At 35.1% G+C, this 20,461-nt stretch overlaps 1 protein-coding gene across 1 annotated transcript in view; it reads left to right on the top strand.

The window, feature by feature from the left end:
• Positions 1 to 20,461, top strand: part of CFAP47 (cilia and flagella associated protein 47) — a 452,401-nt gene that overhangs the window by 185,455 nt on the left and 246,485 nt on the right. The window contains 4 exon segments of the mRNA XM_021080094.1: positions 2,896 to 2,990; positions 3,261 to 3,377; positions 9,613 to 9,747; positions 12,518 to 12,633. Of these exon segments, the coding sequence (XP_020935753.1) occupies positions 2,896 to 2,990; positions 3,261 to 3,377; positions 9,613 to 9,747; positions 12,518 to 12,633 (463 nt within the window).

The following is a 20,461-nucleotide window of genomic DNA, read 5'->3' on the forward strand; positions in this document are numbered from 1 at the left end:
CCTTAACCCACTGAGCAAGGGCAGGGACCGAACCCGCAACCTCAAGGTTCCTAGTCGGATTCGTTAACCACTGCACCACGACGGGAACTCCTGTGAAACATCTCTTGACTTTTCTGGTTCCTGACAAATGGGGACCAGATGACTGCTGATTCTCTCTCTAAAAAACAACCCTAGACCATCACTTTTCAGACAGTTGTGTGAATATAAATCACTTGGAAATTTTGATAATCCATTTTTATGTTTCAGTAGGTTTTGATGGGGCCTGACATTCTTTATTTCCAACAAGCTTTTAGTTGATGAATGTGCTGCTAATTCACATAGCACACTTTGGGGAGCAACATCTTAGGGGGAGTAGTGAAGAGAGTAACCTAGATCAAAGGAATTAACCAAAAAGCAGAGAAAATCCTTAGCATACCTAAGACTGTGGTAAAGTGAGATGGGGGCTTGGCAGCAGCCTTGTGTGTGAATGATATTATACAGGCATGAGAGCAGAGAGTAGGTAAGAGCTTTGAAGTTTGGTTCTTACCTTTTCCCAATATTGTCCTGGAGAACTATAGCCATCCTGTTCACACTGAGAGCCATGTTTGAGCAGCAACAGTCTATGCCAACTAGTGTTGGTTTGACACGTCATATCAAAGCAGTTCCAAAGTTGTGATAGGCTGACCAAAAATAGGTTTTACTGGTTTCTGCTCCAAGATAGAGGGCTGGAAAAAGCTTTGATCCCACCTTTAAAATAATAATGGCAGCAAAAGCCATACAAAGAGCAAATTCTCATTTTTTATAAGCTATCCTGGGAAGCTGAGGCTGTAGGGCAATAAGTGACCCAAAGTCCAAGGAGGAGTAGGAGTTGAGTGAGGGTGGTTGGTGAATTGGTAGAAACCAAGTTTACTCTGATGAGAGAGCATGAGCTCTCTAGGGGCCACAGTTAGAGGGAGAGTCTATATATCCTCTTGAAGGTTTTTACTCCATTAACTGCCCTGGTTGCTCACAGAAATGACTGGAGTCAATCTGGAGAATATGACCCCTAGAGTGTAGACCTGGGGGAGGGGCAAGCAATTTGCCCAGACTCCTATATTCCCTTTAGAACAAAATTGTTCATCTCTGGGGAGAACAGCAACACATACTGTCATCCTCACTGCATTTACAAACAAAACAAAACACCTTTAAAAACCCTACCTCTCCCCCGGGAGAAAACAGGAATTTGACATGACAGTCAAGTAGAAAATTCCAAAGAATCTACAGACACGCTCCTAAACTAGTGCAAGAGTTTATTAAGGTTGTAGGATGGATATATGATCAGTAGAAAAAGGAAAAATAAATTCTATTTCTATTTAATGGCAGTAAACAATTATATATATATATATATATAAAACTATATACATATACCTATATTACTATAGCTATGTATAGTTATATATATATAGCTGTATATGTGTATATAGAGAGAGCACCATAGAATAAAATGCTTAAGTATAAAATTATATAGGATACATGTGCTGAACATTATAAAACACTGATGAAATAAGGATAACTAAATAGAGAAATAAACCATTGACATGGCATTGAAAAACTAAATATTATTAAGATATCAAATTGATCTATAGATTCAGTGCAACCCCAGTATAAATCCTACTACACCTTTTTTTTTTTTTGGTAAATATCAATAAGTTGAGTCTAAAATGTACATGGGAATTTTGGGGATGATGAAACTTCTCTGTCATGGTAAATACATGATGGTGTATCTCAGACTCCTAAAACTGTCTCTCAAAATCCACACACACACACACACACACACACACACACAAAAAAAAAAAAAAAAAAACGAATGCTGGTGTATTTATATTTTTTAATCAACTAAGACATAGAAGCAGTAATCCAGGATAGAATGCCCACTGTGACATATACACTGACTGCCTTAGAAATATTTGACCACCTCACTGAATGTAATGGAGAAGAAAGGAGCTGACTTAATTATATTTTGAGTACAATACCATGACTTCATAGTATAGAACTAAAGACAAAAAGAACTGTATGTAGACAAGGTACTCTAGTTTCTTACAGGTGGTTGGATTTACAATTCTAAAAGTACCTTATATGGATATCATGGGCTGTAAGTCTGCTTTGGATTTAGTGAGAGCCACGTTTTTCACTGTTGCAAAAAGAAGTTAGAAATAAGGAAAGGATCATAATGAATCCTGTGGTGCTGTATCAAAGTTGGTGGAATTAGAAGTAACAGTGTAGCACTTAGGTTTTGCTATATTTTTATCTGTTCATTACCTTCTACTTAGGAAATTTTTCATTAGTTTTCCTCTTATGGGTGTTAAATTCCTCAGCAAGATATTAAACTCTTGCAGAGAAATTTCTCTCCCTTCTCTGATGTCAGTACAAGGTAAGGATGGGATATTGAGAGAATACAGAATGTATCCACTGCTGTTTTATAGGTCAGTTCTGGTTTTTTTAAGCCGTAAATCTCCAACCCCTTTCACATACTTACCCTACATGAGGAGGAATTTCTGCAACAAATAGCAAAACTGGCACTAAACTTTGGAGTTACAAGAAACCCCATGCCTTCTGAGCCTTCTTACCCATGTTGATGATCATTGATCAGACACTTGAACTTCAAGGTACTAGACAGAATGAGTAATTTTGAAATATCGAATTTTTGTTCCATTGCCCCATGGTGCTATACTCTTCGAAGTGGTTCCAGTAGAAATTAAAGAGACACCTCACAGTTACCTGTAATATCTTACAGATGTATTTCATGTTATTAAGATTCTGAAGTTTAGTTTGGTTTTTATTTCCAAAATACATGTTTTCTTTTCCAAGCAAAGGCAAAAAGTCCTTTTAGAAAAGTGAAACGATTGTTATGTTAACTTTCTCTCTTTTTTGGAACAGGTGTTCCCTCTGAAAGATGGATAGTAAATTTTGACAGAGACCTTTTAGATGGCCTTGTTTTTGCAACACTGTTGGGAGCCTATTGTCCATTTTTGGTAAGAGTCCTGTTTATGCAGAGTGGTCTTCTCTTATTTGAAAGAACTTAGTAATTAAAATTCACAATATTTTCTGCAAACTGATTATTTTAAAATCACATCTACATTTAAATGGCTAGCATTCCCTTTTTGTTTATTCTTGTATTTCGATTACAATAATCTACTAACAAATGTTAATATTTAAATGATTCTTTACTGAACTATGGCAAATAGTTAAAAAGTGGTACTTTTTATTCCATTACTGAAAGGTTTGATTGGTGTCTTTTCCAGATTGAGTCTCATTTTGTAAATATGTACACTCATCCGAGAAGTTCTGAACAGTATCTGCACAACAGCCTGATTATTGTGAATGTTCTTCGTGAAATTGGCTTTGAAATGGGCATACAGGTGGGTGCCTTAAAATCATACATAATAAAAGAAGAAATTCATGAACTATGTATAGAACACATGCCTTTCTGTGTCTGGCTGATTTCAGTTAGCATAATGTCCTTCAGGTTCATTCATGTTGTCACAAATGGCAGGATTTCCCTCTTTTTTATGACTAAATAATATTCTCTTTTGAGTATATATCACACTTTATCTCTTCACCTGTTGACATGCATTTATGCTGTTTCTGTGTTTTGGTTTTTGTGAATAATACTGCAGTTGAACATTGAAGTGCAGATATTTGTGATGTAACTGATTTTATTTCCTTTGGATATATACCCAGAAGTGGGATTGCTGGACTATGTAGTAATTCTATTTTTAACTTTTTGAAGAACTCCCACACTATTTTCCATAATAGCTACACCAATTCACATTCCTACCAGCAGTGTGCATGGATTTCTTCTTCTCTGCATCCGCACCAACACTTATCATTCTTTTTAATAATAAGCATTCTCACAGATATGAGGTGATAACCCCTTGTGATTTTGATTTACATTTCCCTGATGATAAGTGATGTTAAGCATCTTTTTATGTGTCTGTTGACCATTTATATGTTACTTGGAAAAACATTAATTTACTTCTTTATAGTATTCCTTTGTTCATATATTTTAAATCTAAATTGAAACTGTCTTTTCATTGGATATTGCTAAAATGTAGAGATTGAACTATGATTTCATAGAAATCTAACTGATATTTTTAAATGTATGTCCATCTAACTGTTCATAATAAGCAAGTAGTTCTAGTGATAGGTCCAGTTTTCTTAAACCACAGCAGTGAAGGTTAAGTGCATTATTATTATTTTCTGAGCTCTAAGAATGAATTAAAGGAGAAGATTGTTTGAATATAGATATTATTGTTATTTAGTAGCAAATAAGAACAATTTTCACCTTGGTTTAAAAATACATATTGATGTAGAGGTCACATTGTCAGTGTAGATTTTTATTATGTTTGGATCTCAAAGTTGTAATTCCATATGGCCTTTCACATCATGTCCTCTGTAGCAACGATCGAATTTGAGTCCTTTGTTGCTTTAGAATAATGAGGTAATATAATAAATGATTCCTGAGGTCAAAAAGTATATGAACTCATTGAATTATCAAGATATATGCAAGTTAAACAGTAAATAATATTCTACTAATTTAAGTGTCAACGTAGGAAAAAATAAAGTGTAGAATTCAGATAAAGGAAGAGATCAGTATAATCTAGATTGGTCACTAAAGACTTTTGGAAAAGGCAAGACTTCTTTGGGGTTTGAATGGTCAGTTGGATTTGGATAGATGGTGCTAAGAGAGGAGGGTGTTTACTCAGAGCCATAAGCAGAATACATAGAATGTGGACAAATGATATACATTAAGGAAATTGTGTAAGTTGCCTTAGTTGAAGTTTACGATTGGAAAAATAGACACAGGCATATATTGAGATCTTGGATATCAGCATAACAAGTCAGGAGTTTACTGTGTGGGTTTTGTGGAAATAAAGGTGTCTACTCTTACAACAACAGTGAGGATGGATTGAGAGGAAAGGGACTGGAGACAGGGAATACAGAACAATAAAAATATAATTTCACTTGGTCAAGGAGAAAAGTATTTTCTCTAGTCAGACATCATTTTAATGGGGACCTAAAATAATAAGCCGGTGTAAGAGACATTATGAGGTTTTCTAGATCTGGTGACCAGTCACAGAAGGACCCAAGAGGACCATTACAATAAACTCTGGGTTTTCCATTCTAAGATTCAGAGAAATTGATGATGCCATTGCTCACATGGCTTGGTCCAAAGTGCTCCCTTATGCTGGCTGGAGACACGATGTTTCATAAGGGCTTGCTTGCTTCCTTATAGTAAAGTCACTTAACATGTTAAAGTCACTTCGTACCAGGTCTGACATTGTTTATATTGGTAGAGTTGTAAAGAGATAACCATAATCCAGGATTTAGGGCAGAGAGTTCTTTTATAAGAGTTTTAGAGATAATCTGAATACTTTAATTTGGAAGAATAAAAATGTTACTGGTCCCATCAGCTGGACAAATTGAATCTCCTGCATGAGATATACTGGATAGAACCAGCAAGGGGTACAGATATGGTTAAACCATACTCATGCCTTCAGAAATGTTAGTAAGAGTGGCATGTATGTGAAAAAGAGCTGATACAAAGCAGACGGAAGATACAGGAACGTGTTATGAGAATCAAAAGGGAGAGAAGTCCCAGGAAGAGTTGCATGGGACACTTGATGTTTAAGGTGACATTTGGCAAGGGTTCACAAGAAACTTAAAATATCTTTGTTTTTTTGTTTTTTGTTTTTTGTCTTTTGTCCTTTTTAGGGCCACACCCACGGCATATGGAGGTTCCCAGGCTAGGGGTCTAATTGGAGCTGTTGCTGCCAGCCTACGCCAGAACCACAGCAACGCCAGATCCGAGCTGTGTCTGCAACCTACACCACAGCTCACGGCAACACCGGATCCTCAACGCACTGAGCAAGGCCAGGGATCGAATCCAAAGCCTCATGGTTCCTAGTCAGATTTGTTTCCACTGCACCATGATGGGAACTCCAAAATATCTTTGTTTAGCAAATATAACTCATCATACATTGTGATTTTCCCCTTTGCATTTTCATATCCTCAGATATATTGACCTACAATGTTTATTTTATTGAGTAGCTGAAAAAATAGGTTTTAAAATTTGAATATCTACTAGAAAAAAATGTCGAGAAGATGTGTAAGATTTGATGAGTGGAGAAATTAACAATTAATTTATCTGATAATTACCAGATTTGACCAGCCAGTTCCAATTCCTTCACTTATTATCAGTCTGAATTTATCAGCTGCATTAAATGGCAAAGTTTTAAAAATATCACCTTAACTGTAATGAATTAATGCTGATGCTTAGGCCTTGTCTACATTTGAGTCCCGTGAAATTCACCACTAGACTTTATTAATGTTTAAGTGTCTTTTATTACATCCTTCTTTGCACCTGTTGAAACAGTTGGATAAATTTCTGTGCCAATGTTATGTACTGTTGTGGAGTCTTGCTAGCTGGAATATAACAGTTATTACATATCCTCCTTTTCATGACATGCTTTATAGTTAAAGCAAAAATATTGTGCACATTATTTGGTCTTAACATACAATTTTTATTCCTTCATGTTGAGAGATGTAGATACACGTACACACATACATATCATTAACACAGAGATTCTGCTACACAAAATTCACTGAGTAGTGATAGAAGCTAAGGGTGAATAGATAATCTAATTTTTCTCTTAAAAATTAAATTGCATTTATATCAACTTGGATGCTTAATAACAGAGTTCATAAGCAAAAGTGTTTTAAAAATAAATTCATTATTTTATGTTACATGAATTCAGGGAGTATAAGATTATAGGGATAGTTACTCAGTTCCTTGACACAGTTATCAGAGATTCATTTTTGCACAGCCTTTCCCAGCCCATTGGCTTTATTTTAAGCAGGTGAACTGAAAACCACAAAGTTCCTAATGAAATTCTTACATAAAACTGTTATACAGCTATTCTTGGGGCTGGATACAGCTATTCTTGGGGCTGGTTGAATAGCACCTCTTCTTGTGCTTCTGATTTTCCATAAGGTAAACTTTCTCAATGGTCCCACAGCATACTTCCCATTGCATATATCATCGACCATAATTGCATCCCATGCTTGTAATTAAACCAGCGTTTGATAAAGGTAATAGCACAGCCATAGAAATTGGGATTCTTAGTAAAGAAGAAAGGAAAAAAATGCTGTTGGGCAGTCAATCAGTAGTGTTCTCTGTAGGATTATAGCATGTCATTGGGTGCTGCTAGTTATGTTTAGTGTCCATTTTGAAAGCTGGTGATATCTTCAGGCCACAGCAAATTAAACCCATCATGAAGGTCCAGGACCATCTCATCTCTTCTTCTTACTGATTAAGAAGACACTGAGGCCTAGGAAATCAATTGATTTAGTAAAGATTAAGGCACTTTGTGGTTTCAGGACTTGAATTTAGCTTACTAGATTTCTACTCTATTATTTTCCTCTATTATGGCATTTGAAAAAAAAAAATTCCCTGTCTTTTGTTAGTCCAGTAGGAAACTATCATTGGAGGAAAGCTGGATCAAGACAAGTGAAGTTCTTCTAGGTTAGAACTACATAGAGAAGGGAGGGATTATATCTTTGAAAGATATCTAACATGAAAATCTTATTTTAAACAAGCCTAACTTAGTTTAACATTTGGCTTTGTAAGCCTAGGATTGACTAAAATGCAATTTCTTTAGGTTATTTTCATTGAAATTTATCATAAAGAAAAGCAGGAATGCTCTTTTCAATGTGTTTTTTACTCTAATACCCTAATAATCAAAAATATTTTCCATTAAGATAAGCATTTTTTTTTTCATTTCAAAAATACTGCATCTTCATCCTATTACATATTTTTTAAAAGATGAGTTTTTGGAATAATTTTATGTTGCTGCCGATGTATTTTATGCTGTAGTCACTAAAACTGTATTCAGAAGACTTTTACTGACCTCTGACTTGCCACGAGCTCTGCTGTTTTCCCCATGAGCACATTTTCCATCACCCTAGATAGCCCTCTTGGGATCACACAAAATCTGTATTCCATTTTTTAGTTTGTTCTTGATTTTCCCTACATCTGTTGATTAATACTATCTTTAGTGAAGAAATGTGAGATGACAGAATACAGATGAGAAACTTTGGGGTCCTGGTATATTTCTCATTTTTCTTCAGATCATGCTCACTAGCAGCACTCTACCCAGCTGAGACTAGCCAGGTCCCCCTTTTTTTCCCCCAACAATCACCTCCCCAGGTACTTGATTGTTTAGCACTACTGCGTATTGACAAAACAAGAAAGAACAAACCTTTCTCTTCTGTCAAAGAAGAAAAAAGACTGTATTCGGGAATGTGCACTAGCAGGTGATCAAAGGACTACCTTTATTCCCTGGTAACTGCTGCCACATTTCAGAGTCAGATGCTTTAGTTCCACATGGCACATTAGGTATCCTCAGCTCTGACACTATTTGCATTTCCAAGCCAGGCCCATATCTTTTTCAGTTGCTAACTTTGAATGTGTGCCATTAAGTCATAGTAGATCTTCATGTTTTGGAAGTGTGGAGAGCTCCCTGTTGACTGACAATGATGGAATTGCTTGTTTATCAATGGTGTTTAATATTTTTTGAGTCTTGGCCTCAGACCAATCCCAACACTTCATTGCTGTGAATAATTCCCCCCACTACCTGCCTCTTTTTCTAAGAGATCATAGGCACTACATAAACTGAAGACTTTACATTTTGGCTTCAGTGTGCATTCTGGCTATGTTGATTGTCCCTGCTGTTGATTGCTCTGTGATTCTGGATTTTTTTCTGGATTTTACTCTTCCAAGAACTATGAGTAATTTATTTAACTCGTTTATCAGTATAATTACATTTTCTGTCACATTATAATTTGTTCTGGGCACAGTACTTCCCCAACCACCTTCCCCCCTGCTCCTGCCTGATCTGCCTGAATTGTTGGTCTTGTGTTATTCCTTGTTCAGAAATCATGTCTCTCACCCTGGCATGCACACCTCCCCTGGGTGGCGGTGGCACTCCTTAGTCTTTTCTTCCACTACTTGTTCCTTCTGGCCTTAGGTATGATTCAGATTGCGCATCTTTCCAAATGAACACTGTACCGCCTATATCTTTGCCCTAGAGTTCTTTGCCTTTCTGATAGAGTATACCTTTTCCTTACACCAAACACCAACCTTTTTAAGATCCAAGCATTCTTCAAGGCCATCCCATGTACTACATCCTCCCTTGGGCTTTTGCTTAAAAAGATCTTGCCATCTTTTACCGTAGTAGTTTGTCTGCTTCTCTTATCTTTTACTGCATTATATACTTTAAATCAGAGATGGTACCTGAGTCACATTAGTCAGTATTTCTAGTACATAGCATTTTTCTGACCTCTGACTAGCTTTTATGAAGTCTTTGAGGCTGTAAAGTCATTGTTACATTTAGAATACATCTAATTCACCTTTTAACACATAATCAAAACTGTTCCGATTCACAGCAATATTTTGTTTGCTTGTGTACATTTCAGTGTCATTGTCATTCAGTAACATTTTAAGATGGTTTAATTCAACAATTGATGCTTTAGCTCTTTTCACATATTTTATCTGCATATCCTGTAATTTATATTTCTCTTCTTTGAAACTAGGCCACTGACATCTGTGATCCAAATCCAATCCTGATGCTCATGTTTTGTGTCTACATGTATGAAAGACTTCCTACATACCTCCCCAAGAAGGTGGTGTCCTTTCATTGTACTCTACATGACACTGTTCTCAGAGAGGTAAGGATATCTTTGGGGCCAAAATATAAATCAGGTTAAACACTTTAGAGGGGTTTTAGATATTTCTTTCCCAACCTCAAATTAACAAAAGTATCAATATGATATAATAAACTTTGGCAAATGTTGTTCCTTCCAAACCAAAGGTATAGCAGAGTGAAAGGAAGAAATTTTCTTTAATAATAATCACCAACTGCATTGAAATGATAACTCATTTGGGAAATGGGGTGGAGAGATGGAAAATGAAAGTGAGGTACTCTGAAGGGCACATCTTTGAGGAAATTTGAGCTCCATTTCATGAGCAAGAGGACTGATGTCATAAGAGGAAACTGTGATCAGAGTGTGATTGGCTTTCCTTTAAGGGAGTTTACACATCCAGATGGATTTTGTTCAGATGAGAATATGGAAAGGGAAGTAATAATGAAAGCATTTCTGACCAGGGCCACCTAACTCCCACTAAAGGATTTGCTATAGTTATATTAATATATTTGCATTAAGTTGGAGGGATGGGAGGTAGTTTTGTACTTTTGGTACAAAATGTGTTCATAGTTGCTCTTGAAAAATATGTCCTGGTGATCTTTGATTTGTAGAGGTAACCTCTTTGAGTAAAGAACTGTGTAGCCTCTGTGACTGTATGAACGATGGTTGATAAGGATTCAGTTAAAAATCAGAAAAAAACTCAAGTCCTTGTCTCAAAGTGTCAAGGGCTCAATTTAGGGAAAGGAAATTCAGTCCTCCTGATTTTCTGTTAGCAAACATTAAGATATAATCCCTTCGTAAAAGTTTTACTCTTTTCCTTTCTTTGGTGGATAAAGAGATGAAAAACTCTTTAGAGATTTTTTCCAATAGTATTCACCATGATAATTTACTAAGTGCAATGATATTTAAGATCTTTGGGTACTAACTGGCCTAGAGTTGTAATTATATCGTGGAGGACTTTTGACTTCAGAATAAAATTTCTGAAGAGTTCGAGATGCTTTGCTTAAGGCTGCAGAGGATAGGAAGAGTCTGAAGTAGATTTAAGCAGTGATTTATTTCACTTAAGTGTTATGACTAGTTTTCTAATCCTGCCCACATATTTGAATTTCTTTATGCCATTTGATTGTTGTTATTTTGAAAAGATAGTTAATAACACAAGTTAATTTTTAAACATAGACTTTGTGATGTTAAAATTCAAATTAAAGCATATGAAAATGGAAACGATGTCTTTTCACACTTATCTCTTTGCTAGGAATAACATTCACACTTTGTAGGTGAGATTATACAGCTTTTATTTTTCACAAATGTAAGAAACATCTTTTGAAGGAAATAATAAAAATTAAATAGAAATGCAAAATATAATATCAATTACAACATGCTTTGATTTTAAATTTCATTTAAGAAAATCACAAATTTGGAAAATGTTATACTCTATGGCATAGTTTGCATCAACACCATAAAAGACAGTGCTGAAGTAGTAGAATGTCCCTCTTATCAACCTTTTCAACCCTCCAGGATAAAGAAAAATCACAAGAAACGGCTACTATAATTGAAAAATAATTTTGTAGCTACATGTGACAAATAGATAAAACATCGGGCCCATTAAACAATATAGTGATAATTGAAAAAAAAATGTAGAGTGCAGTGATACTCTGAGATACTTTTAAAAGCAATTGAACTTTTTTTCCTTTTTGAAACAAAATTTGTACATGGTAGCAAAGTATTTAAAGAATGGTTGTCGTTGCAAAAGGGGAATTGAGATTCCAAAGCTTGCTTTCTTTCCTTGAATAGCTTTCCCTTCTCCCCATCTACTGCTCACCACCTCTACATGAAATCCTGGAGTTGACCACCTAAGTGCATTCCCCTTTTTCTTACTCTGATTTGGCTAACCATCCACTTCCCTTGGTCTTCTCCCTCCTCTGGGTCAGTACTTTCCATGATAGCTTTGTGTCTTTCTAACATGTGTATTTTAAAAATCCCTGTTATATTCTGCATAAACACTTAAATACATTTTTCATAAAATGCTCTCCAAAAAATGAGGCAATGTATTCTCGAATAGTCTGCATATCCTCGCATCGGGAAGGAAGGGACAGCCAACCCCTAGCCCAGCTACCATCATTTTCAGCCAGGATGTCTAATTTTAAACCTACACTCCTTAAAATGAGTAACAATGGTAACCTTTTAAAAAATTAGATTATATAAATCCTCTGTTTAAAGTCTTCAAAGATTTCCCAAGTTGCTAACATTGGCCTTAAGATCTTTGATGATCAGGTGTTTTTACATCTGTCATTTCCTTGCCTAATAGCTCCTTCTTCCTGCCCACTTATGCCAAAGAAACAGAACATACAGACACACAGACACACACACACACAATCTTTATACGCAAAGTTAGCTTTCCTCTAGTAGGTACACTAGGAATAAGAATTTTCTTGGAGTTCCCATTGTGGCTCAGCAGAAATGAATCTGACTAGCATCCATGAGGATGCAGGTTCAATCCCCTGTCCTCGCTCAGGGGGTTAAGGATCCGGCATTGCCATGAGCTGTGGTGTAGGTCACTGCTTGGATCTGACGTTGCTGTGGCTGTGGTGTAGGCCAGCAGCTAAAACTCTGATTTAGCCCCTAGCCTGGGAACCTCCATATGCCACAGGTGCAGCCCTTAAAAAAAAAAAAAAAAAAAAAAAAAGAATTTTCTTGACTAAGCTATATAACTCTCTTTGATAAAAATAAGAAATGTTAAGTTATATGTTTTTAAAATTCACAATCTTATATATACTCTTTTTTTTCTTCAACTTAGATTCTACTGAAAAACCCAAGCTTAAAAAACTTAGTGTATAATGCTATAATTGTTGGAAGAGATGCCACTGACTTCTCTCTCTCCCAAGCAGGGAACATTATTACAATTTCTCCGAAGTAAGTGGTTTTTTTTTTTTTCTTTTAATCTTGCTTCACTGAACATATAAACCTTAGAGATTTAATATGTTATAATTATAAAAGAGTGACATGGATTTTTTTTAACACTTATACATGGTAATGAAAAGATCGCCTCTCCTGACATAGATAAATTATTCATATGTTACTGAGATTCCTCACCAATTATGTTAAAACAATTCTAACAGTATAAAACATCTGCTTTTTAATGTATGCATTTGATTTTAGTTTATTTTGCTTGCATATGATCCGTAGAGAATAGACTCTAAGTTCTTTATGTACTATAGTTTTGTTTCCTGAAGGAAACTGGAACCAGTGGGTGCTAAATATTTAATATTTAGTCATTTCTGATTTTAAAAGCACTACGTGCTCATCATGAACAATTTAGAAACTATGAAAGTATGAAGAAAAATAAAAGTAAGGACCAATAATCTTATCCCCAATGTTGCCATTTTTCTCAAACTCTTCATAATCATTACATGTATAGGTATGGCTGCATATACATACATACACACTCCCAAATTGTGTGTGTATTCTGTAGAGTCTCATTTGTTTCTAATTATGTTTACATGATACTTATTTAATGTTTCTACTTGTAGTCCATTCTCAAAAAACAAAGAACAAATGAAACTCTCAGAGAATAGTCTTGATAAATTAAATATGAACATAATATATGACTCTTACTAGGTCAACAATCCTATTTCATATGCCAGTAAGCATTAATGAGGGCAAAAACTCTTATTACATAATATAGGGATGTGTCAGTACCACAGGAGTTGACAAATTTTATAACCACTACGGGACTTTAACCAGTCTTGAATTTTAGTCATTGGCTTTGTATTCAATTATTTGATCCTTGTGCAAAGCAACAGATTATAACTACTAATTATCCTTTTGGTTATCTTTTTAGTTTTTGAACTGCGCATTAACCTAAAGTACTTTTCACATTGTAGTGTTTATTATTTCTAGTATATCAAACACAGAAATAATTGGAAATGGGAGCCAGTTTTAATTGTATTTAAAATGCAAAGAAACCCAGTTACAATGGTACACTTGGCTTGTGTCATTAGCACGTGTTGTTCATTTTCTTCACTTGCTGCTCCATGCCAAAGGAACATATAATTTATAAAATCTGAATATTCATAGTTTGGACTATATCCAGATTGAATTAAATATGGGAAGAACAATTCTCCACTTACCTGTACCTATATTATAAATCAAATAACAGTATAAAAACAGCCCACTTGGCATTCCCATGGTGGCGCAGTGGTAATGAACCCAACTAGCATCCATGAGAGTGAGAGTTCGATCCCAGCCTCACTCAGTGGGTTAAGGATCCGGCATTGTTATGAGCTGTGGTGTTGGCTCAGATCCCGCATTGCTATGGCTGTGGCATAGGTTGGCAGCTGCAGCTCCATCTCGATCCCTAGCCTGGAAACTTCCATATGCCACGGGTGCAGCCCTAAAAAAAAAAAAAAAAAAAAAAAAAAAGACAAAAAAATAAAACTACAACCCACTCATTTTCCAAGTTATACTTTTTCTATGTTTGTTATAAAACACAATTTTGGTAATATAAGTTCATTTGGATGTTGTCACAGTACCATTTGTCTTCCTTCAGGACTTTTATAAGTAAGATATATTTTTTGCCCTTCAAATAGGATGATAGAAATGAAAATAATTGAGGTTCCCTCTCCCACCACTTAACCTAATAGCCTCTTCCAGTATTTCAAAGCTCTCATTACAGGAAAATTCTTCCTAGCACCCACACTAAACTTCTGATGTTTTAGCTTAGGACTCTATTTCTTGTTAGTGAAATTAGCAATTAAGTTTATAGTTTCTATTATAAATGTAAAACCCGTATACCAGCATTGTTGAAAATTTGACTGTTGTAGAAAAGCATAGATAGGAAAACAGGAATGACTTAGAATCCCATCATATTAACATGCTTAGTTTATTAATTCATTTCTTTCCAGTGTTTTTATATGAACAAGTATGTGTTTATTCCAATATTTGCATAATTAGATACTTATAAATGCCTTATATGTGTAAATATTAAAATACTTCATATGTGCTAAACATTTGCTATGTACAAAATCTGTATAATAGGGACTTTATGTACCTTTTCATTTTTAATCATCCTGGCAACCATAGTAGAGTCATCATTTTACAAAAGAAGACGTTAGGCAGAGGCATTAAGTCATTTGCTCAGTTTTCTCTGATACTAAATGGTGAAATAGAGATTCAAAACCAGCTAACCTGAATCCTGAGCTGGCACTCTTATTAAACTGACACCCGCACATACTGTGTGTGTGTATTTATACAGAGCCTTTGGCATTCAATAAAATGTGACTTTGACTGTTCGTAAGAAATCTTATAAATCCATGACATATAATTATATCATTTCTGTTTCTCCAGGAGCCAGTTTGTCAGAATATTTCACTTGGGTGAACCTAACAGGCTATTTCCCATTAATTTCTCAACAGTGCTTTTTTCTTTTTATTCACTATTGTACCTTTTATGGTCTATATCAATATACACATATTTATAAATATTAGTCTCTTGAGGTTTTTTTTTAAACACATTCCAAGTGAACATTTACTGACCGTATATACAAGTATGACTACTCATACATGTAATCATGAATATATATGCTCATATTTTGACCATATTATACATGTACTTATATTATTTTTTCAATTTTTTTATCTTTTTAAAATTAAAATTTAACTTGCACCTGCTCTAACAACTCAGTTATGTAGAGGACTTTAACATGTATGTTAAGTCCTTCTTCATATCCCCATCTCCAGAGATCCATTTCTTAAGCTCCTGCTTTTAACGCTTTCATCTATGTCTAATTTTACTTCTTCCAATAGTTACCTCTATAAATGTAAACAATCTATAGATATTTGCCAATATTTTTGTTCTAACAACTTCAGATATAATCTGTTGACATATAGCTAAAATATTTGAAGATCTCACTTACTTTTTCCTCTAGATGTGTTTCCCTCCCATCAAACATCACTAGTTTTATCTTCTCTTCATTACTGTTCCAAGAGTAAAAATGTATTTTATAAATATTTCTTGTAACATCAGTATACAGAGTATCTTTTGACTCATTTTTTAATCTGAGAAAATGAATGAATTCTAAAGAAGTGCATAATGTCTTTCCTTCAAGGACACCACATTCTAGAGCACTTTATCTTTCACTCTTACTTGGACTGACTGCTTTCCAGACCTACTGAAGAGATGTCAGTACTGGATACTCTTTATTTCTCTTTAGATAGAAACTATTATCTTTTTCTTAGGGTATTCTTATATATATTAAAAAACTGACTTTATGAAACCATGTAATAAAAAGAATGGGAGAGGTAAATTTCCCCAAATTTTGTATTTTTAAGCCTGTCTTTTGACCACCCTTATACTTGATTTATATTTTGCTGGATGTATTTTTCCAAGGTGGCAAGGTTTTTCCTAATAACTCTTGAGTATTCCGTATTTGTGATGAGAAAATCTGCTGTAGTTCTCATTCCCCACACCTCTGGAGTCTTTTAGAATCTTCCATTGTATTCTGATATTTTTCCATAATGCATCCAGAAGGGTCATTTTTATTCAATGTCTAGGTAGAGAATGTGTGATTTAATTATGAAGTTGTTTTGCATAAGCTGTGGTATATTCTTTTTTTATTTTTACATTTTTTTAACTAAAATATAGTTGATTTACAGTGTTTCTTTAATTCCTTTTGTAGAGCAGAGTGACCCAGTCGATTTATACACAGTTCCGTGTGCTGAACAGTAGGGCCCCATAGCCCATCTATTCCAAATGTTAACAGTTTGCATCAAAAACTCCCAAACTCCTCGTCATCCCACTCCCTCCCTGCTCTCCCCTGGAAACCACAAATCTGCTCTCCTTGGCCATGATCTATTTCTGTTTTGCAGATAGGATCATCTGTGCCATATTTTAGATTCCACAAGTAAGTGATATCATATGGTATTTGTCTTTTTCTTTCTGACTTATTTGACTTAGTATGAGAATCTTTAGCTCCATCCATGTTGCTGCAAATGGTATTAGTTTATCTTTTTTATGGCTCAGTAGTATTCCATTGCATATATGTACCACATCTTCTTAATCCATCTTTCAATGGACATTTAGGTTGTTTCCATGTCTTGTCTATTGTGAATAGTGCTGTGATGAACACAGGTGCATGTATCTTTTTGAATGAATGTTTTTTTTTTTTTTTTCTGGATAGATGCCCAGGAGTGGGATTGCTGGATCATATAGTAGTTCTATATTTAGTTTTCTGAGGAACCTCCATACTGTTTTCCATAGAAGATTCTCTTAAATTATTTCTTTCATCATTTTCTCCCCTCAATTTTCTCTGTTCTCATTTTCAAACCTTTAGTTTTTGGATATTGAGCCTGTTAATTAGATCTTCTCTGTATCCTATCTTATCACTCATGTTTTTCAGCTCATTGCTTTTTCCTCTCTTTATCAACAAGCCTTCTTTTCCACCTGTTTCCTTTGGGAGATAGGTAGGTAGGTAGGTAGGTAGATGGATAGCTATTCTTACAAATATATATATTTGTATATATTTATATTTGTAAGAATATAAAGAATACAAATATATATATATTTGTATATATATATATTTGTAAGAATACTTGCTTTTTCACTGGGTATCTCTGTTTCATAGCATCCTGTTCTTAAGCTGGGGTTACAGTATCCTCATAAACATCTCTGATGTTTGCAATTCTCATTTATTTATTTTTTTATTTTTTTGAGGTCAGTTGATATGTTTATATTGATCTCAGTGTTGCTTCATGTTGAAGGATTTACAAGATTTTCATGTTGAAGGATTTACTTGTGATACTTGTTTATTCATTCATATGACATTGTCATTTATTCATTATATGACGGTAGACAAGTAGATTGTGCTTCTGGGTATGCACAAGTTTGTCACTTGGCCATCTTCACTTTAGGGTGAAAGACATTCTGCTTTTACGCCCAATTATCTGACGTCCTATACTGGCTTTGGGAAAAATAGGGTTGTCTGATCCCCATTTTGCCATCCATGTAAGTAGGTATTTCTGGAAATAGCTTCTTCAGCAGTCTACGGGGAAGCTTTGTTTGTTTTATTAGCCTCTGTACAGATGCTTATCGATGGTTTCCTCTAGCTAGTAGCTTAAAAAACAAACAAACCCTTTATTGTAATTTTAATGAGATTTCTTTTTGAGAAAGAGGCAGTGAATCTGGGTTTCAGTTGCTAGTATGATCTAGGACCCTCTTATCATGTCATTTAACTTAAATGCTGGGTTTAGATAATGACTTGTTTAGGCTTTCTGATCCAGCCTCATTTTTCTTGTTTGGAAAACAGGGATCAGAGTACTTACTCTTTCTGCTGTCAGTAATAGATATAATTATGTAGGCGAAACACCTAGTACTATAACTGAAATTTATAGGAAACAATCAGTGAGTATTTGCCTCCCTTCTCTAAATTTGAAGTGCTCTGATTTATAGATAAAGATATATCAATACTACTCACAAAAGTTTAAAATCGAGCAGTGCCACACGAGGGAAAATATATAATGAGGATATAATTTGATAATTTTTCGGTGTTTTAAAAAATACATCTTTTGCTAGACTAAATAATTTCAAAGCCTGGTTTTTACACATATGGTTCAGAAAATATTTTGGTTTTGGAGTTCTCTTGTGCCACAGTGGGTTAAGGATCTGGCGTTGTCACTGCAGTGGCTTAGGTCGCTGCTGCTGTGGTATAGGTTCAATCCTGGGCCCAGGAGCTTCCACATTCCATGAGCACAACCCAAACTTATTTTGTTTTCTTAAAAAATATCTGTAGGTTTATGATTATCATATATTATATAATTATCTGTGTGTACCTCATCCTGTCTTAATTCTGTCTAAATCATGATTAATAATGGCTCTGTTTACCAGTTATGGAGTTAAAGTCCCTGAGATATCATTTATATAGAAAAGATTAAACAGCTCCACCAGCATGTAAACAAACATCTCTGCATCCAACTTGATGACTAAATTTAGCCATAATCTTAGAGCGATTGTCATAAAAGTGAAAGCATTCTTTCAGAAAACTGTTCTGTTTCTTTTTTTCCTCATTATTCTCATTGAGCCATCTGGGTACTGACATTGATGTGTCATATATTTATTCTCCATCTCTTCCAAAAGCCAAGTTGAAATGGTTTATGAGGTACATGTGATATGAAGGAGACTTTTTTTTTTTAATGAGAGGGAGGCAATTGGAACTAAAAATAAAAGGTGAGAAAATTAAGATAAAATCCGTAATTTTAATACCCATATCTGGAGACCTAAGACACTCTCCTGAAGTGGATAGTCCACTTGATTCTGAAGTTTCTAACACACCCAGGAAGGAAACCTAGTCATTTACCTGCTTCAGTATGACTGCAAAATTTATAAATGGAATATCTATACTCAAGAGAAACCCAGATCTTCATGGTCCTAAAACCAACCATTGACTTCATAAAAAGGATACTGTGTTTTAAAATGGGTTTAATAAAATTTAACTGTAGTTCCATAAATTTATTTTCTAAATGCATGTTACTTAGATTATGGTCATTCTTGAACACCTTTTTTCATCACTTTCCATGCAGAGCCCATCCATTACCTAGTCTATTGATTTTACCCAATACATCTTAAATTTGGCATCTTTTCCCCCTTGTCCACCTCTTCCCTGCTAATTTAATGTGCTGTCATCTTTAAATTGGGCTGCTGCGGAAGTTCCCGTTGTGGCGCAGTGGTTAACGAATCCGACTAGGAACCATGAGGTTGCGGGTTCGGTCCCTGCCCTTGCTCAGTGGGTTAACGATCCGGCGTTGCCGTGAGCTGTGGTGTAGGTTGCAGATGTGGCTTGGATCCCACGTTGCTGTGGCTCTGGTGTAGGCCGGTGGCTACAGCTCCGATTGGACCCCTAGCCTGGGAACCTCCAGATGCCGCGGGAGCGGCCCAACGAAATAGCAAAAAGACAAAAAAAAAAAAAAAAAAATTGGTCTGCTGCAAAATATTCCTGAAAAGGTTCTCTGTACTCCTTTCTTTACATTAGAATGATAATTTTTTATGTAAATTTGGTTGTGTTACTCTTGTGCTTAAATTATTCCAGTAGTGTCCCATCACCATTTGGCACAGACTAAATAATCTGAACATGGTGCATGTGGCCTTTCATAGCGGGCTCTTAGCTGAATCTTGCATTGCTAACACCCTTCTTCTCTAAACTTCAGCACCACTGGCCCTTTGTAGGTTCTTAATCATAATCCTCATACTAGAGGTCTGGGTGCCTTCTTTCCTCCCCTGCTTGTTCTACTTAACTCATCCTCATCCTTCTTATTCCACCTGACATATTACTTCCTCTGACCCTGCAGACTATATCACACTCTCCACTATGTGTCCTTATATCACTTCATAGCACATACAAAATTTGTAATTTTCACATTTATTTTGTGATGACATAATTAATGTCTGTCATGTCCAATAAAGTGAAAGATCCAGGAGATCAAGAATAGTGTGGTTTTTTTCTAATTACTATATCCCCCAAATTTAGAAGAATGCCTAGAACATTATAAATTCTCTATAAATAGTAATTGCATTAATGGCTTTATCTAACAATGAATTGTAGAATATATAAAAAAATCCTAAATCACTCACAGGTATCTTAACACAATTTGAGCCTATACACCTTCAAAAAGATCTCAAGGTCAAATATTCTTTGTTCTCAATTAAGTTTAAGCCCATAAACTTTTTGTAATAGCCAAAAAAATGTCCTTTT

The sequence above is a fragment of the Sus scrofa genome, chromosome X (genome assembly GCF_000003025.6).
Source record: "Sus scrofa isolate TJ Tabasco breed Duroc chromosome X, Sscrofa11.1, whole genome shotgun sequence".
In the NCBI taxonomy this organism is placed as follows: Eukaryota; Metazoa; Chordata; class Mammalia; order Artiodactyla; family Suidae; genus Sus; species Sus scrofa.